Source organism: Empidonax traillii, unplaced genomic scaffold (genome assembly GCF_003031625.1).
Source record: "Empidonax traillii isolate 1590-97213 ecotype Southwest subspecies unplaced genomic scaffold, ASM303162v1 scaffold22:size5013007, whole genome shotgun sequence".
Taxonomy (NCBI): Eukaryota; Metazoa; Chordata; class Aves; order Passeriformes; family Tyrannidae; genus Empidonax; species Empidonax traillii.
In genome coordinates, this window is record NW_020955215.1 from 2,625,495 (window position 1) to 2,648,291 (window position 22,797).

General features: G+C 54.4%; 1 protein-coding gene across 3 annotated transcripts in view; it reads left to right on the forward strand.

Moving 5' to 3' along the window:
- Positions 1 to 22,797, forward strand: part of ARHGAP26 (Rho GTPase activating protein 26) — a 111,955-nt gene that overhangs the window by 3,807 nt on the left and 85,351 nt on the right. For all 3 annotated transcript variants that reach the window (XM_027902172.1, XM_027902182.1, XM_027902193.1), the window contains exons 2-9: positions 14,835 to 14,930; positions 15,893 to 15,954; positions 16,343 to 16,414; positions 17,585 to 17,686; positions 20,314 to 20,424; positions 21,279 to 21,383; positions 21,999 to 22,128; positions 22,493 to 22,593. In XM_027902172.1, coding sequence (XP_027757973.1) covers positions 14,835 to 14,930; positions 15,893 to 15,954; positions 16,343 to 16,414; positions 17,585 to 17,686; positions 20,314 to 20,424; positions 21,279 to 21,383; positions 21,999 to 22,128; positions 22,493 to 22,593 — 779 coding nt within the window. The remainder of the gene's footprint in view (positions 1 to 14,834; positions 14,931 to 15,892; positions 15,955 to 16,342; positions 16,415 to 17,584; positions 17,687 to 20,313; positions 20,425 to 21,278; positions 21,384 to 21,998; positions 22,129 to 22,492; positions 22,594 to 22,797) is intronic.

The following is a 22,797-nucleotide window of genomic DNA, read 5'->3' on the forward strand; positions in this document are numbered from 1 at the left end:
TGCAGGTGGCTGCCAGCCATCTCCTCCCCCACGCCGAGTCTGGGGGCTGAGCTGGGCACTCTGCTTCTCTCCCTCCTCCTCCCTGTCTCCCTGTCCTGCCAGGCACCGTGTCCCCGTGGCAATGGGGCTGTCATCCCCTTCAGGCACCGGGCACAGCCCGGTGCCCTGCCACGTTTCTACTGGTTTGTTTTGCTTCTTCCAACTCCCAGGCACTAATTTGAAGCCACTGAACCCGTCCACGCCCCGGCTGCTGCCGCGCTCCCATGGCAGAGGCTGCAATTTCATTTATGTGGTGGGGCTGGGATGGGGCCGGCTCTGTGAACCTTCTCCCCACGAGGGGCACAAGGGCTGGACCCCGAGGGGCTGTACCGTGCCCTGGGCTCCCATGGGAAGGGTGGAGGTGCCCTGCCCTCCAAAGTTGGGCTGGTTTGGTGTTCTGGATCACTTTTCCTTTGGCTAGTTTTTGTCTGGGTCACCTCAGCTGTGGCTGGCAGTGAGGAAGGGCAGGATCAAAGAGGAATGCGGGAAAGGGATGATGCTGGGGTCGACCTCAGTCCTGCAGCAGTTTGGGGCTTCTCTGGCCCCACTGGCTTCTCAGGGCAGATGCTACAGTACTGTCTCACAGGTCTCATGCCAGCTCTGCCTTCCACCAGCATGTCCCATCCTGGCTGCAGTGAGCAGCTGGGGTTTTCCCCTACTCCCAACTGAGGTTTCCAGCTGGTGCATGTGGCTGACTGAGAAGTGTGGTCGCCCTTCTGTCTGTGCCTGCAGGGTGTGATTTTAATGAGTTGCCCCCCAGGATGACCCCTGTGTGCCTGCACTGCGCCAGGGTGGCGGCAGTGGCCTGTGCTGCCACCACGGGTGATGCCAGCAGGGCTTTTGCTGCAGCTGTGGGGTTTTTCCTGGGACAAATCCAGTTCTGGGGTTGTGTGCAGGTTAAAACGCGAAGTGGGGTGGTGGGGTGGTTGCTGGTGATGCTGTTGTGCTGGGCTCGGGGGCGTTCTTGCACACAGGTTCTGTTCCACATCTCAGCAGCATCTTGGTGAAACCAATCCTTTATGAAACGTCTGTGGCCGTGGCTGTGGCGTGGCAATGCTGTACCCAGAGCTGTGCCCATGGCTGTGGGGCAGCAGTGAATGGAGCTGGCACTGGTTGTGCAACAGCCTGGAAATGAAAGTGAAACTTTTGCCCAGTGTTTACTTAATTCCCTTTTGACACAAACAAGGCTTAGGCGGGTGATAAGGAAACGTTTCACTGTCGATACCTTCAGTTGCCCACTTTGCCACCATCACTGCCTCTCCCTTCCTGCTCTGCACGGCCCCTGGCTCAGCACACTCGGTCCCCCTGGGGAGTGGGTCTGGGGGAGCGTTGACTGAGGTGGGCAGAGGGCAGGTAGGCTGTAACAGAGTGCCGTGCACTCAAAATGCCCTTGTGTGCCTCTGCAGGGGCAAAGCCCTCAGATGTATTGGAGGACATGCCCTGTCTTAGGCTGCTTTGTAACCTGGTTCCATCTGGAATGACTGGTCCTTGTGCCCCACTGGTGCTGAGAAGGAGGAACCCAAAGCCCATTGTAGGTTATTTTCATCCCTTTTGCCCTTCTGGTCCCCGAAGCCCAAAGGCTTCCCACCACGCTTGCACGGAGGAGTGGAGTGATCAAAGTCCAGAGGTTTAGATCTGGCCTTTCCTGGCACAGCCCCTTGTTTGTGCAGGTGAAAACATGAGTGCTCAGAACTGTGCTGCTGGCCAGGAGAGTCCTGGACTTTGCAGGCTCATGTTTGAAGGAAAAGGAGTGTTGTGCAAAAGTAACACCCCCTCCCTCTCTGGGTTGCTGTGACCGCTGGCACTCGGTTCTGCTCTGGTTGTGCCGTGAGAAATGATGTTTGGCTGCTGCCATTGAGCGCTTGGTGCCAGCCACCCACGAGCAGCATTGGGTGCGGGGTGGCCAAGGTGAGTCACCTGCAGCATCTTCTCAGAGCTGGGGAATTGCTGCCTTGCGGCACAGGAGGATTTCCCGGAGCGTCCGTATGGGAAGAGACTCCAGTCCCTTCCTGGGTGGTGGGAGCCAGTGCTGCCCAAGGAGCTTGCCCTGTGCTCAGAAGGGTTTTCATTTCCTGCCTGCACCCCCAGTGCGGTGGGGCACAGCCAGGCCCCCCCGTGGGCTTTCCCCCCACCTTGGCCAGGCAAGCAAACCGCAGGGCTGGTCTGGGGGAAAGCACGTGGGTTTGGGGTTTGATTGGTAAAATGATTTGCTTCTGACTTTTCCTGCTTTGTTCACCCAGCCAAGGTGTAACGTGGTTCCCCTGTGTTGTCAGGGTGTATTTTTCTCCTCTTCCTTCCTGTGGGAAACATTTGGTGTAGGGAATACTTTGGGCCGTGGAGAGGGATGTGATTACAGCCCAGTCAGTCCTGCACCAGCAGGGCCAAAGGCACTGAGGACTTCTTTTTTGCATGACCTGTGTGGCTTGTGCAGCCACATCTTTAATAGCTTGCCTGGGATTTTATTCAAACGAGGAGTAGGACAGGTGATAATACTCTGCTTCATTTTCAGCACAAATTTAAAGCTTCTGCTCTTCCTTCCCAGTGGAAATTAGCGACAGGAATGTGTTTCTGCTTGGGAGATGCTCTTTGTGATGCTGGGTCTGCACTGTGAGCCCTGGAGGAATTGTAATGCCGGCAGTGCTGGCTCCAGAGGGCTGCATGCTTATCCTACCTGGCTCTGCCTGAGAGGGAGACTTGCCCTGCCTGGATGCTGCAGTGGCTCACCCATGTGTGCTGCTGTGGTTGTGATTCATGTTGGAGGTTCCTCACAGCATCCCTAGGGACCATTCACCCATCTTCCAGAAGTACCCCTGCCCCAACCATGACCACTCAGTTTGTGAACTGATGGTGGGAGCCAAGCTCCCAGTTGGAGTGGACTTCTTGAGTCCTGTGGTAGCCACCAAACAAATGCCATGAGCTGCTGAGCTGGAGCCAGATCCGGCCTCTTGGCAGTGCTGGAGAGGGAAGCTGGTGAGCGGAAGGGTTTGGGTGTGCAGGAGAGGCTGTGTCGTGATTACATCTTTTAAATTATGCTGACAGAAGGCTCATTAACAGGGCTGGGAGATCTCCTTAATTGGGAGTGTGCCACAGAGCACCTCTGGGCACATGTCCTGATACGCTGATGTGTTGATAGAGCCTGGAGAAGCCGCAGGCTCCGTGTGTGCTGCTGCCTGGCCATGGCACCTGCAACTGAGTGTGTGCCCCATCGCAGGTTAAACCCAGCTTTTTGGGTAGGAGGGAGATGGACTGGGATGAACAGCAGCTCCAAGAGGCAAGAGCTGGAACTGCTGTGGTGCCAGAGCTGGTGTAGCCTTAGGTCACACCCCAGGGTCCAGGAAGTGAATCTGAGCTGGAGGTGGATGGTCCTGGGGAGGGGCATGCGAAGGGGCAGGTTGGGTGCCCCAGTGTTCCTCCAGCACCGGGAGCCAGGTACCTGCTGCATCCTGCTCACACTTCCAGCATGGAGCAGATTTGCCTGTTTTGGGTCAAGAGAGTGTTTTTCCAAGGCTGCAGGTGTGCCGTCACAGCTGCATCTTCTGTCTCTATTTGTTGCTCCTGCAATGCCACCGGATTGAGAGGTGCATGCAACATGTATGGCATCACCTCTGGCAACGTGTGGCATCACCTGCGTGCCCTGGACACAGGCTGGAGGCTCTTTAGATTTCCTTTCTTTTTCTTTCCTTTGAGGGTAGCAGCTCACAGTGACGTTGGGAATCCATGTGAGGAAATGCCGTTCCCATGGTTGCTGCGGGGAGGGTGGGAGGCAGCGGCGGTGCCGGCTCTGCGTGTCCCTGTGCTTTCTGCAGGTTGGCACACGTGGTGTTTTCCTGGCTGATCCCAGCCCACAGGAGCCCTTAGCTGGGATGGAATGTCTGTCCTTGCTGTGCTGCCAGCCCCCTCCCTGGCTGGCAGAGCGGGATCATCAACCCCTTTGATTGCACCCTCTCTGAACAGGTACCCTAAAAAATCATTGTGTGCTTCTTGCTTCTTCCTGAACCCCATGACCAGGCATGGGGTTGCTATGGCCAGGGCAGCATCCCTGCACAAAATAGGACAGGGGTGCTCAGGGATTGGCATCCCTCCACCTTAGCAGAGGGGCTTCAGTCCCCCCACCCTGTCTGAGGGGCAGTGGCAGTGTGGCCAAGCGAACTCTGCCTGTGCTGTGGTGCTGATTTAGGGTATTCTGGGCCCCTTCTGCACCACACAGCGGTGGGACAGCAGGAGGACGGGCTGTGCCAGGGATCCACCGCCGGGTTCCGCCTTTTTTTATCCATCACTTTTCAGGATCTGGGTTCAGCCGTGGTGTGATGAGTAGCTGTAGCGTGACCGAGGTGGGTGGGAGGGGAGGCAAAGCGAGGGGGAGCTCGTACCAAAACCTGCACAGCTTGTTCACTTCAGCGTGAATCATCCTCCTCCTCCCCCGGGCACGCGAGCGGCTGTCACCGTGGCCGGCGCAGACGAGGCTGTTTTCCCTGTTTTCCTGGCATGCTCCCTGTGCCAAAGGTGCTTCCACCTGCTCTGTGCAAGCGGCTGGTGACCCTGGGCCTGCGGGCTTCTGACAAGGCGGGATCTTTAGGGCATCACCCCAGCTCTTAATAGCAAGGATGGTCCCAGGTGTGGCTTGGAGAAACTGGGAATTGAGCTGCTCTGCCTCCGCTCCCACCTGCTGATGGGAGCTGGGGGGTCGTGGCATGTCTGGGAGTGCAGGATGTTTGCTGAGGAGGGATGGTAGCTGCAGGATGCTCTGCACTGTGGAGACTCTGGCGCCGATGGGGAAGGGGATGTCTCTGTGGTGATGCCAAGATGGTTTCTAGCTGGAGTTTGTGGGAAGCACACCAGCCTCCGGACCATCTGGCTCCCGCACGTGGAGCGGCGGGCACAGCCGTGCCGTGTGGGGGCCGGGGCTGCCTGTGCCAGCATGGGGACAGGGACCAGCAAAGGGCCTGGGTGCTGCTGCTTTCTCACCCTTCCCTGTGGTTTGGACCCTCAGGCAGGGCTTGGAGCAAGCTGGTCTAGTGGAAAGTGTTGCTGCCCATGGCAAGAGGGTGGAATGAGATGAGCTTTAAGGTCCCTTCCAACCCAAACTGTTCTGCTGTTCCATTATCCATAACAACGGAAGTGTGAAGGGTTCTGTGCACCAGCTGAGTGACCTGTAAAATGAGCTGGCATGTACCTTTTCCACAACACTGCCCGCCACAGCGTCCCTCTGCTGTTTTTATATTCCTTTTCTAGCTGAAACAGCGTCTGTCCAAAGCGATGCCCTCGCTGAGCGCTGGTTGCTTAGCAATATTTTTAAAAAAATCCAACCATTGCAGAGGAGAGCATTGGGTGTTTCTCCCATGAATTCCAGAAGAAAGCCCAGGTTTCCTTTCCAGAAGAGTGATCAGGCACTGGAACAGGCTGCCCAGGGCAGTGGTGGAGTCACCATCCCTAAATGGATTTAAAAGATGTATGGATGTGGCTCTTGGGAACATGGTCAGTGGTGGCCCTGGCAATGTTGGGGGGAACGACTGGATTTGAGGGCTTAAAGGGCTTTTCCAATCTAAACTATTCCATGATTCTATGACACACCCTGGGCTGTGCATCCCTGTTCTCACCCTGCGTGCCTCCCTAGGCTCTGCTGGAGATTTTAATTTATATTTTTTTTCCTGCCAGAGCAGGAAAAATTGACTCACTTGCCAGCGATGTTCCTGTGAACACGGTGGGATTTTTCCTGTTCTTACAGCTGACGTGGTGGAGCACTGGAGACAAAAGGATTTCCGCAGGCTCCTTGGGAGGAGAAGGAAGCAGGTTGTGCAGAACCACTTCTGGAGGGGCTGGGAGCTGACCCCATTTCCCTGCCCTGTCTGTGGGCACAGCCCCTGGGATGGGGACCTGAGAGGGGGGGACGGGGGGGGCACTACCCCACACTATGGGCCAAATGGGATGTGCTGGGAAAGCCTCCTGTCCTGCCTGCAGGGACAGGGTGTGGGTCCCCTCCCCACCTGGACCGCAGGGACCCTGGGAAACCTCTATGATTTGGTGCCTGCCCCTGGAGAAAACAAGCTGGCTCCCTGCGGCCCACCTATTAACTAATTAGATTTAATAACAGACTAATCCAAATGTGGGGCCAGTGCCTGAGGCATCTGCTCCTGCCCTGCACGATGCCTGGTGGGGGGCTCTGCCATAACCCCCCCCGTCCCAGGACCCCCCTCCCAGCCAGACCTCTGCCTGGCCTTCTGCTCTGCTAATGGGCATTGCCTCGGTCAGGAGCAAATTTCTTCTGGATTAGTGTCCTCTAAATCGATTAGCTGTCTCGGGCAGGGCATTCTGTCCTAATGAAATGTGATTCCAGGCTCCAGTCGATGAAATATTGTGGCAACAAGGGTAAAGTCATCTGCAACCTTCCAGTGGGTTGTGCCAGGGTTTGGAAAGGAGGGGAATCACAAAATTACAGAATGATTTAGGTTGGAAATGACCTCCAAGATCATCAAGTCCAACCTGTGACTGATCACCACCTTGTCAACGAGACCAGAGCACTGAGTACAACATCCAGTCATTTCTTGAACCCCCAGGTTTAGTGACTCCACCAGCTCCCTGGGCAGCCCCTTCCAGGGCCTGACCACCCTTTCCGTGAAGAAATTCTTCCTGATGTCGAACCTGAACCTCCCCTGGCACAGTGAGGAAAAGGCTTAGAGGAGAAATTACAGTTATCAAGGCAGTGTTACGCTAACATGAACTCACCTGCCCTCCCCGTCGAGGGAACTAGGGGAAATGGGGAGTTCTGGGAAAAATATGGCATTTCCACCTGCTTTTAGAGGCACTTTACAGGTGTAAGGCTGAAAGCATTTACACAACCTGCCTGGAGCAGCAGGAGTGGGGCAGCATGCAGGTAAATGCGATATTCAAACCCCTTGTTTTGGGAATAGTGTTCAGGGATCGGTGTTTGCAGGTCAGGCAGCTTGGTGCAGTGGGACAGCCCTGCTCTGCAGGTCTGCCATCTCTCTCTTTGAGCCAGTGCTGTGCCTAAATCCCTGGCCCTGCTTGGGACACAGGGATTTTTCACTGCTGCTTCCTCACATTGTTCACTCGTGCAGTCGGCTGCCCGTGGAAATGCCAGCCAGGGCAGTAGTTTTCCATTTCATTACCATGTCCCTGATGTTTTCCAGGCACTTAAGCTGTTGCCTGTGTTTGCTGTTTGGATGCATCCCTTCTCCGTCTTGGAGTGGTGAATATTTACATTTGATTTTATTCAGAGACCTTGCCTGTTCCCACCTGAGCTCCTGTTGCTCCAATGCTTGGCCACCTGCCCAGCAAACTGTGCTGGTTGGGATGGGACAGGGGGCTCTGTCATAAAACAACACCAGGATGTGAACAAAAATAAGCCCAGGGAAAAGTGCCAGACATGGAGTTGGGTGGGGAAGTGGAGAAATCCCGTTTTGTTTTGTTTTGCTGCTAAGTGCATGAAATGCTCTGTGTCCATGGTGAGTTCAAGAGAGTGGGGGTGGCACCTGGGTGATGCTACCCTGTCCCAGGGGGCAGATGGCTGTGATCCGCTGGGAACTGTGGGCAGTGATGCTCTGGGGGCTGTGGGAAGACTGGGATGTTGCCATGTTCATGCAGAACACCAAGAAGCCCCCTGGGCAGGGGGCATGGAGGGCTCTGTTTGGTGCTGGGCAGTCAGAGGGTGGCTGTGCTGATCCGATGTGCTGATTCCCAACACAGTGATGGTCAGCCTGGAAGCTGCCTGCCGGGTGGGCAGTACCTGGCTTCAGACCCCTTATCTTCCACGGCCATCCCGGGAATCTTGTAGCAGTTCCTAGTGCTGCTGACAGGGTTCTGACAGGTTCTCGTGTTTCTCCAAGTCTGGCTGCTCCTTGCTGGGAGCGAGGACTTGTGTTAGGCTGTGCCTTCCTGCAGCTGCAGACATCTGTCTCCTCAGCCTCTCCAGGAATGGGAAGCCTTTCCGGGGTTCATTTGCATCATTTATGGGTTTTATGTTCCTCCCTGTCCTGACTGCAAGCAGGGCTGGCTCGCAGTGCTGTGTCGACCCTGCACCTGCACTGGGAGCTCTCGGGACATTTTGTCTTCTATGGCTCTCCTTTATCCCCACCCAGCGTCACCCCTGTCCACCCTCCCCCATGTCCCTGAGCCGAGAGCTGCAGCAGCTCATTAAAATAACCTGATTAATGCAGAGCTGGGCCAGGGCCAGCCTCTGCCAGGCACAAAACAGAACACTTCACTTTGGAGTGGTTCCTGCTGAAAAATCCTGTTTGGGCAAGTAGAGAAAATCATCCAGAGTTTCCATGCAGGACAGATGGGAGTCTCCCTGTGCCTTCCTTTCCTGATGGGATAGAGAGGTTTGATGGTTCACATGCCCAGTGCTGAAGTGAGTCTCTTCAGGTGGGACCCTTTGCAGTGGTCAGGGACACTTAATTTTGTTAACTTGTCCCTACTGCCTGGGCCAGTTTGTCTCCCACCAGTGTCACAATTCTGGCAACACTGGGAGTAGGGAAAGGCAGAGCTGTTTGCATGAGCTGGGCTTCTGCAGCGTCTCTGCCTCTGTGAGATAAGGATCTGAGTCACGAAAGTGGCTGCTGGGGCTTTGTTGCAATAGGAAGTGGTGGACAAGTGCTAAGAAAAGGCGAACAGGAAGGATGGAGAGCAGTGGTGAGACCTTTGCTCTGGGTGTCTGAGGCAGAGCATGCTCAGCACTGGGCTTGGGGCTCCAGAGCCTGAGAAGTCCAGGGCTGGTACAGACTGGAGAAGTGGAGCAGAAGGGCGACGGCTCTGAATGACTGTCAGCTTCCTCAAACTGGGGGGAAATGGAAGGGTGGCGGTAGCAGTGTGAGCCAGAGGGAGCAGCTTCTCACCTCGGAGCTGCTGCAGCCCCAGTCCCACTGCAGGATGTCACATGGGACATGCAAGGCTGGCAGCTCGGGACCTTACAGTCCTTCCGGCTTCATTTCCTTTGGATCTTCGTTGCCTTTCATCAGGAATACTGGGAAGCTTTGCACGAATGTCCTGGCCTGGCAAAGCTCCCAAGATAACTCCAAACATTATTGATTTGGGGGTGGCACGATGACGTGGCCGGGTGCTGGGCTGGTGGGCAGCGGGGGATAATTTTAACTGTGCAGCCAGGCAGTCCTTTCCAACGGAAAACTTTGTTTTTCGTGAAGCGCAGAACCTTTATCTCTTAAAATACCGTGGAAATAATCCACGTCTTCTGCGTGTTACTCAAATCTGATCTACTGTTTGAGCCCGGTCAATGGTGCCATTCAGCCCACAAAGGGTTCTCTGTCCCTCTGGCAAACGTGTTGCCGTACGGAGCCACATTGAGTGTGTCAGGGGAGGCATACGGGGATGCCTCGGCAGGCAGCAGGCAGCAGTGCTGTGGCTGCATGGAAAGGCTGGGCAGGAGCTCATCCTCCTGGATCTGCAGTCTTAGGGCGTCTTGGACAGATCATTCAGTTTTTGTTGCGCTTTAGAACATCCGAGCAGTTCTGGGTTTTTCCCTGGTTTGTAGGGGTGTGTGTGTTTGTATACTTCCCATGGTAAAAATTAGGTTTTGGGATTTGGGAAAGTGGGGTTTGGCCTTGGTGCTGCACTTCAACTAGAGGCTGTGTGTGTGGAAGAGGCACCAAAATGGGGTCTGGGGGGCGGTGTGGGGTCATGGCAGAGATGCTCTCCCCACCTCGGGGGTTCTGCCTGGGGTCACTGCAGAGACTGAGGCCATTGCACCGGTCACTGTCGTCACCTCACTGCCTTTGGCACCCTCAGACCTCCATGTCTGACACGTGCTGAGCCAGGGCAGCCTCTCCATGGGCTTTTGTGTGGGAACATGACGGCAGAAACTGCGCCGGAGGTGGGGTAGGCTCTGCCCTTCTGGGCTTATATATTTACTCAATGATGATTCAGAGGGGGAACCTGCCAGCAGCTGCTGTCCCATCCTAAATCACTGATTAACTCCAACCGCCTAGTGGAGTTGTTTAATAAACAAATCAGTGCTAATTCTCTATGGAAGGGACTTGGGGATTGGGCTGGGTCCAGAGGTCTGCGGTGTCTCGTGGGAGCAGGGCTTTGCTGACCTCGCTGGGAAGTGCAGAGAGAGGATTTAAACCTTCTGGAGCAAATGAAGCATTTAACGATGCTGCCCTGATGCTTGGTGCCAACCCCTGCAGTGCACGGGCTGGGACTGGAGGGTAAAACTTGATGCTGGCAGCTGCAAATGCTGATTTTTAGGCACCAGTTGCTTGTTGCTGGATTCCTGTGTGAACGGCAGGGCCAGGTTTGGACAGTGTCCCATGCAGAGTGCTCGCATGCATCTGTGGGTCAGGTCCAGTTGGCCATTCCCAGCTTCAGCCTTTCCCAACCCCAATCCCTGGGCACCGGGAGGTGTCTTGTGACCCCACAGTGGCTCACTCTGGCGTTGTGCCGGCAGCCCCGGCTCGCCGGGTGCTCGCTGTGGGGATAGACACCATATTGCTGCTTTCTAAGCACCCTTGGCGGGCTGTAATCCGGCTGTTTTGGCTGCTGATTAGAGCAGCTGTTCCCTGGATTACCCATCCCGGCTGGCCCCTGCCTGCCGTGGGGTTGCTCTGTGCCGGCTGTGGGGCTGGGGAGCTGTGGGGCTGCAGAGGTGCCACCAGAGTGGCCAAGTGCTGTGTCCTGCTTTCGCTTCATCCAAATGGGTGGTCTCTGGGGGTGATCCCCAGATCTGCTCTCTCTGGGCTCCTGCATTTGGGGTGTTTCCCAGGGCAGACCCACCTGGGGCCGTGGGCCTGCCAGTGGGGACAGGCGATGTCACTGCTGGCAGGAGCAGGGGACTGGGGGCCCTCCTGTCCCTCTGTGGGGGCTTGCAGGGGACATGCAGCCTGAGCCTGCTGTTCCTGCTGTTCCCTGCCATGGGGGAAGGAAGGGGCAGGAGTCCTGGTTCCTGTTGTCCACTTGAACATTAAATATAGGCTATTAAGCAATTTTCTTTGCAGGAAGTGTAGAAATCCTGCTCTGTGTGAGTACAGCCTCTGTCAGAGCCCAGAGCCTGGACTGCCTTGCAGCAGCATCCTCTGCTCCCCCTTTGCAGCAGCATTAACCCTTCGTGGTCAGACCCAGCAGCACGTTTATCTTTAACCTGAACCACCCACAGCATCGTGCTGCTCCTGCCCCTGTCCTGGGCCCAGCTGAGCCTTTTGCTTTTTCCAGCTTACGTAGCAAACTGGCTGCAGAGTCAGCTGTGGGGAGAGCCCCAGTCTCTGAGCCAGCAGTTTCACTTTTCTCTGGCCAACCTGATCTTTCCAACACGGGACCAGGCAGCAGGACTAGGCATTTGTCTGCTCGACATCTCATTTTGCTGTGTTGCAGTTCCCCTCTGTGTCCTGGGTCACGTTTCCCAGCCGTCCATCCAGAACATGCAGGTGGAAGAGTTCCAATTTCTTCTCTGCTCCTCATGAGTTTTGGTTTAAGGGAACTGCAACTGCTCTTTGTCTGGCCAGGCTCTCAGCACAGCTTACCTCTGTTCCTTTTGGGAAAGCCTGAAAAGGTTTTAAACACTCAGAGAGAGGTTTGACGGGTATTGCACAGAGGTGAGGTGTCTAGCTGAGGAATAAAGCTGGGGAAGGAGCTGGAAGCCAGTGAGCAGGAGAGAATGGCTTTTGGCAAAGCTGTGGTTTAACTTTTTTAAAGTGGTAGAGGCTCCTCATGCCAGGTCAGCTGAACCAGGGACATGTTAGATCGAGCACTTGTGCCCTGGGGAGCAGAGCTGCCCCATCTCACAGCAGCGTGTCCCAGGGGCTGCCCCTCTGCAGCACCAGCTGTAGACCTGGCTGGGGTGGGGTCATCCCCATTGTTGCTGGGGTGCTGTGTGCATGGAGGGGGGTTGTGAAATCACATCTTCCTTCTGGAAACGGCCTTTCCCAGCAGTTCCAAATTCCTTTGGAAGGGGCTTTTTATGTAAAAACCAACCACGTCAGGCTCCTTGCCTGACATCCTCTTGCACAGCAACCACTTCTGAGAAAGATTTGACTCTCAGTAGCTGAGGAGGAGGGTCTGAGGGAGCACGAGGGGCTCCCTTGCTGCTGATCCCTTGCAGGGCTGCTGGGGCCTGGAGTAGCATTGGCTTCAGCTGGGTTTGGAGGGAGCCTGGGGATGTGTGGCTGGAACAGGAATCCAACCAGCAATTACCTGGCTCCCTGGCTGCAGAGGGAGGAGTAATGTGGGGTGACCCCTGAGCTGGGCGTGAGAGAGGAGGGATGGACGAAGGCGTTAAGTGAGGCTGCTGCCCTCTGTCCTGCTGGGAACCATCCTCCTTCCTGCTGTTCCTGTAGTGGATGTGGAGAATGCCATGGATGTCAAGGATTCAGTGGATGGGGAGGATGCATCACATTTAAAAGGACATTTTATTTAGGTTCTTGGTTGCCATAGCTGTGCAGCTGGACCTCTGGCATGTAATGTGTGTGCCTGCTTCCTGTCAAGTGGACTTTTCTGAAGGGATCATCCCATCCCCACCAGCCCTGATGAGAAGGGGGAGCCACAGAAGGTGATGAAGGCGAGGAGGAGAACTGCAACCCAAGCTGGTTGTGTTGCTCAGGCAGAAGGATTTTTCAGGCTTTTTGTGGTGGTTTTCCCTGATGTTGCAGTTGATCGATCAAACCAGCGGAGAACTTGGAAGAAAAACTTCCAAGAGCCCTTGGCACAGCCTGGCTGTGACTCATGTGCAGTGTCTGGGTGGTTTTACCCGTGCATGAGAGGAAACAGAAGTTTTTGTCGAGCCTTTGTAGGATTTTGGGTTTGCTTGTTCACAGCCCTGGGGAAGAAGAACCCTCAGGAACTGAGCTGGCCTGTGGAGGGGCTGCCTTGTTCTCACCACACGTTCCAACTTCCACTGGAGGGGTTTTCCCCCAAATGTAGCTGAGAGGTTCCAACTTAGAGGAAAAGGGGGTGCTGGGGTGTGGGTGGGTCTGACGGTGTCCCAGGGAGGACAACAGGGCCCCACAGGGCAGGCATGGGTGCCCCTTTCTCCCTTTCTGGCCGATCCTGCTGCTAATTTTATCCTTTATCACTGTTGCAGTGGGAGTTATCTCCATCACCCCCTGCCTCTCCCTTGCCTATTTATAAGCACCCTGGGCCACTGCTGTCAGTGCTGCTGGCACCAAGGGCTTCTAGGCTTCGCTCTGGCTCATGTCTGGTCCCAGAGCCCCAACCTCATCCTCACTCTGAGTGGGAGGGATGGTGACCCTGCCCTGGGCCATGGGAGCTTGGCTCTGTCTGGATGTTCTTCCCTGTGCTGGAGCAGCCTCTGGCTCTGGGGTCCTGCCCAGCTGGCAGTGGGCACAAGGGGTGTCACATGTGGTCGGATTTGTGTGGGCATGTGTCACACGTAACATGTGGGGAGATGTGTGGGGAGAGTGTGGCTGGTGGCTACCAGTCAGCACGGGGCTGGTGGGGGAGGAAGTGGCTCCTTGAGTCATTAACGTCATCTTTGTTATTATTCCAGAGGAGACAGGAGGCCACTCGGCTCTGGGACTGGGTGAAAGTCCCCAAGCCCCCCAATACCAGCATGAGCCCTTGGTGGGGAGTGGAAAGAGCTGCCCAGGGCTGTGCCAGTGCCCTTCACTGAGCCCCAGAGCTGCAGCAAACCCTCCAACACCCCGAGTCTCTCTTTTCAACCCTGACAGAAGCACCTGGGGAAGCTGCCCCTGAAAAAGACGTGGCTTGCATCTGTAGGTGCCGATGGAGATTCCCAGCAGCTCCAGGCACTGGCAGGGTGTAAGCCATGCTCATTCCATCCTCCAGGGAGCAAAGTGCAAATCCGTTTATGTGTGAACCTTCTTGGAGAAGCCCCCCTCTGTACTTTTCCACTGGGAAATCTCCCGGTGCCTTCTCTCTCTCTGCCTGCTGTGTCTTGGTGGTTTTCTGCTGCCTTAGGAAGCAGTTGTGTGAAGGCAGCCAGAACTAAACTGGGCAGGATTAGCCCCAGGGCTGTCAGCAGGAATACTGGGAGAACAGCTTTAGTGCTTGGAGAAAGCTGCCAAGTGCCTTATCCCATGGGAAAGGCAAAACACTTGGATTCTGCTGTGGTTATCTCTTGGCTGTCAGTGTCTGAGAGGAGGAAACGGCCTTTGTGTGCAGGCACTATTTCCTCCGGTGCTTGGAAAGGGGGAAAAAAACCACTGAATTTTGGTCTTTGAGTGAAGAAATGCTCAGGGGACTGAGCATTGTGTCTTCCTAACGCTGACAGTGCTGGCAACCACAACTTCCCCTTGGAGCCAGTGGCCTCGTGGTGCCCAGGACCGTGTCTGCGTGTGCTGGGTTATGGGGCCGGTTCGAAAAGCCAGTCCTGGATCCACTCAGGTCACTGCAAGTAAGAACTTAATAGGATCCAGATCTCAGAGAGAATCTGCGGCTTGGGAAGAAGAATGAACCTCTGCATTACTGCCTGTCTGTGGGGCCTTCCCTCAGCAGGACTGGGAGCCTGGCAGAGGTGCCATCTCTTGAAGGGCAGTGTCACTGTGTGTCACTGTTTGCCATTGCCCCGTGGCTCTGGGCTTGGGCTCCCATGGTGTTCTCATGGTGTTTTGAGGTTTCATCTGCTGTAGAGTATTTTGGGGGCTGCTGACAGGGATCCCTCAGAGCCCTGTCCCTGGGGTGGGTGCAGAAGGGCAGAAGGACCCAGGTGCTCTGGGGTTTCTCTGGGTCCCATTGAACGGGTCCCTCTGTGCGTGTTTGCCAGCTGGGATTATGTGCCTGCCTGTATCCTGCTGTTGGGGGACTTTTGCATTTCTAAAATCCCTGTTTTCCCTGCTCCCACTCTCTCACAGACCTGTCGGCTGCCAAGCGCAAGTTTGCGGATTCCCTCAATGAGTTCAAATTCCGCTGCATCGGCGACGCTGAAACGGATGATGAGATCTGCATAGGTGAGTCTTGGTACTCCTGGTGCCCTGGACCACACTCCAGATGCCTCAGCAGGGCACAGGGGGAAACACATGTGAGGCAACCAAGGGGTGCAGGAATTCGTGTGCTTTCCTGCTCTCTGAAAATGGCATATTCCTTCTGATTCAACATCAGCAAAACCTTTCCCAGGGAATCACTTGTTGCTTTTTGGCCTAAATCTGTCACTGCCAGATAAGAAACAGAGAAGATTGCCTGTATCTGAAACCATCTTGATTATCTGGACCTTTAGTATTGGAGAGCAGGATCTGGATGTGGTTGTGGCTCGATATGCTGCAAGGGGCTGTGACCTGAAGCAGAGGAGCAGCAGTCTCACTGCCGACTGCAGGAGCACAGGGCCCTGTGCTGGTGGGAACCAGCAGTGCTGAGCCTGGCAGTGCTCCCTGAACTGGGCCTTGCTCCACCATGGAGCTTCTCCTGACACAGGGCAGCAGCTTCAACCACTTCCCTCCCCATTATCCTGCTCTTGCTCCAGCTGGACTTTCAGAGCTTATTGTGCACATCGTCTGGAGCCAGGAGAGCAAAGGAGCTTTAGCCCTGATTTAACTTCACTTGTTTATTTGTGCCTGGTCTCTCAGCAGAAATAGCTCCTCACTGGCTCTGGGTCCCTGTGCTGGTGAGCTGTCCCTTGTGCCCTGGACATAGCTGAGACCAGTGTTGTGCCATGGGGCTGGTCAGTGACCAGCTGTTGGCTAGGGCAGGTTTGAGGTTAGGGTGTTGCTTTCTGGAAGTGGGAACATGGTCCTGGGGTTGTTCTGTTGCCAGTTGATTCCATAGGCAGCTGGAACCTTTCTAGGGAGAGAGCAAAGAGGATAAAAAAATCCCAAACCCCCAACCCCCAAAATGCAGACAGACAAAAAAAAAAACTGTTCAGTTTCTCACTTTTTTAAAAAATTGAATGTAAAAATGCTGACTCTGTCCCTTCCAGCCAAGTCTCTGCAGGAGTTTGCCACGGTGCTGCGGAACCTGGAGGACGAGCGGATGCGCATGGTACGGCCCCATCTGTCCCCGGGAGCAGGGGGTGGTGTCACCGCTGCTGCTGCCCACAGCTCTGTTGTGGCACCCTGGGCACTGAGGTGACAGTGGCTGCCACCCCAGTGCTCCTTCCCTCACCCATGGCAGAGCCACAGCGGAGGGCAGAGGGAGGGGAGGGTGGCCTTGGCCGGGGAACACTTGAAAAGCGTCAGAAATGGCGTCTTGCTGTTGGAAAATGGGTGGTGCTGGTGCTGGGGGGGCTCACAGGTTTGGTACAAGCCCCTCAGCCAGTGCAGAGCCAGAGGGGTGAAGCCTGTGGGTGTCTGTGGACTGTGGCAGGGTTTTTGTGGAAAGGCTGTTGAGCAGCACAGGTCAGCAGAGCTGTGTCTGTCTTTGCCCACAGATCGAGAATGCCAGTGAGGTGCTGATCACGCCGCTGGAGAAATTCCGCAAGGAGCAGATCGGGGCTGCCAAGGTAACCAACCCAGTGTCCCCTCTGGGAGCCCCAGCTCAGGCAGAGGAGCACAGTGATGGCCACAGAGGTGGCCAGGACCTGGCACACTGCAGGGATGGGCACGGGCACAGGAGGAGGCAATGTTCTGCTGTGGGAGGGACACAGGGATGAACCAGCTCCCAGGAAGAGCCAGGAGTTCACCCAGGAGTTCTGAGTTCACCCACAACCAAGTAACATGCCAAGGGCCAAAAATCACATTCCAGTTGAAGTGAACTTTCTCCTTACTCCAAGCAAGAATTAGGATTTTCTTGGCGGGGTTCCCAATCACCCAAACCCCCTGGTCTGCACTCCCCACCCGGTGTGTCACTGGGTGGCTGCACGGGAACTCAGACGGCTTCTGGCAGGACAGGGAAGCGCCGGTGTGGCTGAGAGTGGCTGTGAGACAGCCTGACCCCCCCACTTTCTTTCCTGCCTTTGTTCTGAAATGAAAACTACTGTCTGCTGCTCCCCTGTTGTTATAACAACCTGCTGCTGCCTGCAAGAAGCTCATGCCAGTGCCTGGGGCCGCGTTTGCATGGCAGCGGGGTGCCCAGTCCAGCAGTGCTGCCCTGCCTCATGCAGCTGAAAACAGAAGACAGAGAGGAGTCCTCCAGAAGGGAGCTGGTTATGAGCAGGTGCCGGCATTGGTTTGGTACTGGTGTGTTGGGATTGCCTGACTGGGATGGGAGGTACAAAAGGAAGTGAAGTTGACATCCTTTTTTAACACTCCTGCCATAAACAGCCATACTGTGTCACAGTCCTGAGTGACATGAAGGAGAAGCCCTTGCAAGGATTGGCAGGGGTGGGATGTGAAATTGTGATAATATTCCGGTTCAAAAGCACTTTCCTCACTGTGTTGTCTTTGGACTAGGCTGGTCTGGATGTTTTACCAAGCGTTGGTCCCCAGGAGTAGCGGAGGGGTTCCCTCAAGCCTTGGATTGTGGCAGCATAAACTGCTTTCTTGTAGGTGCCTGATGCTGACAGATAAAAGCGGCTTCACCTGCTTCCAGCTGATGCCTCCAGACCATGGTCCTGTCTGATATTAACTCCTGGGATGTGCTGTCCTGCCGGGTGCCGTAGGCATGCCGTGAGTCCTCACGGCTAATCCGGTGCCGCTGTGTTCAGTGACACTCCTTTTGTTCTGTTTTGTAGGACGCCAAAAAGAAATATGACAAGGAGACTGAGAAGTATTGTGGTGTCCTAGAAAAGCACTTGAACTTGTCTTCTAAGAAGAAGGAATCCCAGCTTCAGGAGGTGAGAGCAACCTCCGGGTTTTCATGTCTGGCTGTCACCGTGGAGAGCTTTTTGAATGCCTTACCCAGCTTATAACAATGGCTCTCCTGACTGTAAACTCATTTTTTCCCTCATTCTGGCTGCGAGTGCTGGGTTTTCCCCTCTTCCTTAATGAAAGGGAATGGAGCTGTTTTGGTGAGTAAATCAGAGAGATCCCAAAAGGGATAGCAATCAAAAAGGAGAGAGGGTTTATAATTAAAGAGTGTAACAGAAGGGAACTGGTTCTGCTGCAGGCTTCCCGTGTGCCAGCACAAATCAAGGATGTCTGATCTCCTTCTCTGCAAGTGGCTGTGCTGCTTTGGGCTCCAGGGGAGGAGGGATCAGGCTTAGTGCCTTAAACTGCTTTAGGAGCCAACCCTGACTCAGGATGTGGGTTGCTGTGGTGCCAAATGCTCTTACTGAATGACTACACTGAGTTTTCAATCACTTCTTCCAAGTTTGAAATTCCCTGTGCTGCAATTGGTCCCCTCAGTATGTGTGCCCTTGCCTTTGGGCATGGTGCTGATGTGCTGCTGATCCCTTACTGGGGGCACTGGTGGGCACAAGGCTCCTGCACCAGGACAACACAGGTGATGGGACAATGCCCAGCAGAGCTGGGAACTTGTGAGCAGAAATACCTGTGGCACAGGTAATCATCTTCCACCAAATCAGAGCTGAGGAGGGGTCAGAATGAGGGCAGATAGGCCTGAAAGCCGGTTTTGTCCTCTGGACTTGTCAATAACTTCCCGTATGGAAGCACCCCTGTGTCCTAGGGGATGTTGGCTTTTGAATGACCGCTGAACCCCTGGTTTATTTTGTGTTTGAGACATTGGTGTGGGGCACAGGAGTGGAAGGAATTCTGTCCAGAGAGAGAAGGATCCACTCATGGCTGTCAGGGTAAAAGGGTGGCTTTTAGAGGTGTGATCCTGTGCCCTGGACAGAGCATGGCCCTTGCGGGTCTGCCCAGAGACGCAGTGTGGGATGCAGGCAGGATGTAGGTGGAGGCTGTGTGTGGGATGCAGGCAGGATGTAGGCAGTGGCTGTGTGTGGGATGCTGTGCAGGTGCATTGGATCAGTGCTGGCTGCTGGTGCCATCTGGTGGCATCTCCCACCCCAGACACTGACTTGGGCTCTTGCTGGAAAGGCAGGAGGAGGGAGGCTGGAGCCTGCTGGAACCAGCTCCCAGTTCAGGTGCTGGGACCTGCTTCCCCAAGACACTGGCAAGTGTGCATGGTTTTGATGGCTCAGGCCCCATTGAAGAGGAATGCCTTTGAAAGAGCATCCAGCGTGAGGGTTGTGAAACGTGGATTTGGCATTCATGATGTGGTGCAGCACTGGACCCATCTGGCACCTCCCTGGGGGCTGCCCATCAGCATCCCTGCTGGCCACGGGGCTCTTGGGGTGGTGCAGGTAAGTGCACAGGAAAGGTGCTGTTGGATGCAGCATTTCTGGGAATTAACACCACCTGTTTCTGAGAGTCTGGAGCTCCATTGGACCCCCTCATGTCCTGAGACAAGTGTTTGTGTGCAGGAGATTTGGTGGTTTCTGTTTCCTAACCTCTTGCTGGCCACATCTGGAGGGTGATAGCAGCCACATGTGCAACTGCTGTGGTGAGGCAGGGAGAGGAGGAGACCATGGGAATTCTCTGCTGCTTTGGCTGTTGACCAGTTAAACAACATGCAGAGTCTAATTTGCCATTTAACTCCTGGCAGAGCTACATGATTACATCATATTTTCTGCTTTTTAGAACTCAGATTGCTGATTCCCTCAGCCTGCACACTGTGGACACAAAAAATGGTGGCAGGTCAGTGAGAAAAACAGGAGATTTCATGGGTGTGTCACAGGAACAAGCTGCTTTTCACATCCAGGAGGGTGTTTGCCAGCTGGATTTTGTGAGTGCAAAGCCCCAGTGACACCCTGGATTGCTCTATGCGAAGTGTCACTTGCAAAATGTCACCTCAGGTGTCCCTGCCCATAGAAGGGGCTTGGAACAAGATGGTCTTTAAGGTCCCTTCCAACCCAAACCAGTTTGGGATTCTGTGTCACATTCCGGGGATACTTGTGTCCCTCACACTGCTTTTGGTGCAGCAGCTCCACTCCATGTGCGTGACCAGGTTATTTTTAGGCACTAGGATTGGGGCATATCCCTATTTTTGCTCATTTGGGCTTTCAAAGCAGAGGGGATTTGCTGTCTGCTGATCCACCAAAGTGACATGCTGGTGGTAGGTGTATGTGCCACCCGCCTTTGCCCTGGGATGCTCTGGCAGATTCCGTCATGGTGCTTTCCAGAAAGTGGAGGATTACCTTTTCTTGTCAAGTGTGCAATGATTTCCCATTTTCCTCGCCTCTCCTGCATGTTTTCTTCACAGCTGTCGGGGAGGTGAGAACATGAGTCATCAAAAACATTTTTCTCGTCTGAAGGAAGAGCGTGTTCATGTGAATCAGGTTTATATTTATCACTGTGCCATCTGCCCAATCCAGGACTGGGGGCTGAAGCTGAATTTGTTCTGCACGGCCACGTTGCCATCAGACCCAGGTGTGCTCTGGTCAGAAGGCCAAGTGTTTCCATTCGGTACTGAGCTTGAGTTTCCTCTCCAATCCATCTGCAGGCAGACAGCCAGGTGGACCAGGTTCGCCAGCATTTCTATGAAGTCTCTCTAGAGTACGTCTTCAAGGTGCAAGAGGTCCAGGAGAGGAAGATGTTTGAGTTTGTGGAACCTGTAAGTAAGAGCTCAAGCCCCCTCAGCCTGCAAAATCCAGGGGATTGTGTGGTGAAATAGGGATTCATGGGGAGCTGGGCTGTGGTGTGGGTTCTCCTGCAGTGGGGAGACTTGGGACCTCCAGCCTCACCCCACATCCCCTATTACAGAGGGAGGTTTGAGGGGGGAAAACACCATGGCAGCCTTGGGGCACAGAACCATTGGCTCAGTGGCCATGTGTGTGCTGGAAGCATTTCAACATTTAATTTTTTATTGTGGAGACACTCTTATTGGGATGGGCTAGGCTGAGGGGCCTGAACAATTAAAAGAAAACCACTTTTGATTTGGAAAAAAAACCCAAATTATAACTAATGTTCGCAAGGAAAGAAGAGTGCAGAAGTGACAGAAATAAGGAAAAAAATATTTTCTAAAACACCTTTGTCCAGGTGTTAAGTCCTTTAAAGCTGCTCTGGGAGGGGCCAGACCTTCCAGTTCTTTGCAAAGGTGATTCCTGCTGATCCAGGAGTAACTTGGAGTTGGGAGAGGCACAGTGTGCTGCCTGCTGTGCTTGACACATCCTGGCTGTACTCACGGTGACTCCAGGGCCTGGGTGATGCAGAAAGGGGGACAGCGTTGTGTGGGGTCTTGGGCTGGGGTCTTGCCTTGACTCTGGGGAGGGGAAGCACAGCTTTGGCTTTGGGGCCCGTTCAGAGGAGGTGTGAAAGTGAAATGAGGAGCAGGGCGTCTCCCCAGGGCCCACCAGTGAGCCCTTCTGCCTGGGGGTGCTGCAGGACTCCTTCCCCTTGGCAGAAGCAGCTCTAGGGGCAGCTGTGGGGTCTCCACTGACCATCTCCATTTGTTTTGCCCCAAAACAGCTGCTGGCATTTCTGCAGGGGCTTTTCACGTTCTACCACCACGGCTATGAGCTTGCAAAGGACTTCAGCGATTTCAAGACAGAGCTGACAATCAGCATCCAGAACGTGAGTGTGCCTGGGCCACGTGCTCATTGCTGTCACTATCCAGCCAAGCTAACTCACCCTTTGATGTATTTTAGTCATAGAACCACAGAATGGCTTGGGTTGAAAAGGACCTTAAAGCTCATCTAGTCCCTACTCCCTGCCATGGGCAGGGACACCTTCCACTAGACCAGGTTTCTCCAGGCCCTGTCCAACCTGGCCTTAACACTTCCAGGGATGGGGCAACCACAGCTTCTCTGGGCAACCTGTGCCAGGGCCTCACCACTCTCATAGAGAAGAATTTCTTTCTAACATTCAATCTGAATCTCTCCTCTTCTAGTTTAATTAATTCCCCCTTGTCCTATCACTATTTGCCCATGGAAAAAGTCACTCTCACTCTTTTTTGTAAGCCCCCTTTAAGTACTGGAAGCCCTTGCCAGTTATGATAATATTTTTGCTTTAGCTTAACTTCAGGCCCAGGAAGCAAACCTGTCCTGTTGTTGTCAGTGGGCTCCCCTGTCCTGTTTCCCACGTGGCTCTAAGGACCCAGTTGAGGTCCCACTCCCTATGGTGCCTCCGTGCTGCAGAGCCCAGTGTGGGTCCATGCACTGGGGAAGACATTCCTGTTTTAATTTGCAGACAAGAAACCGTTTTGAAGGGACAAGATCAGAGGTTGAAGCTTTGATGAAGAAGATGAAGGAGAATCCTCACGAGCACAAAAACATCAGCCCTTACACGATGGAGGGTTATCTCTACGTGCAGGAGAAGCGTAGGTGTTGGGGTGGCAGAGCTGCCCGATAGGGAATGTGGTTGGTGGGAGTCTGGAGAAGGGGTTTGTCAGGGTGTGGGACACGAAGGCTGGTTCAGCAAGTACAGAATCCCTGAAAGAAAGGGATTGGCCCAATGGGTGGGAAGTTAAGGTGGGAATACAGGAGCCAGGTTCTCTCTGGGAGGGAGAGTCACTGCCAGTGCCTCGTAAAAGTCTTTCCCCTGAACAGAAGGAGGGTGATAACACTTAATCCAACTGGAAAGTGTAGATACAGGAATCTGTCATGTTAAATGATCATTAAACATAGCAGGTTGTTAATGGGAGGGCGCTGGTTCTGGGCATAAAACCTACATTTGCTCTGTAGGTCACTTTGGGACTTCCTGGGTGAAACATTACTGCACGTACCAGAGAGAATCGAAGCGGATCACGATGGTGCCATTTGACCAGAAATCAGGAGGAAAAGGGGTGAGTGCTGGCATGGAGCAGGGCTGTCCTGGGAAACACGCAGCACTGCTGGCTGCAGGCTCTCCTGGGAGTCAGACTGTGTCACCTTTATGGCAAGGGGGCACAAGTGCAGTGAAGTGGGGCATATTCATTCCAGACTGAGCAGGTGCCACGTGGGGAATTAACTTGGCACCTTGTTTGAGAAAGAAAAAAGTCAAGAAGCCC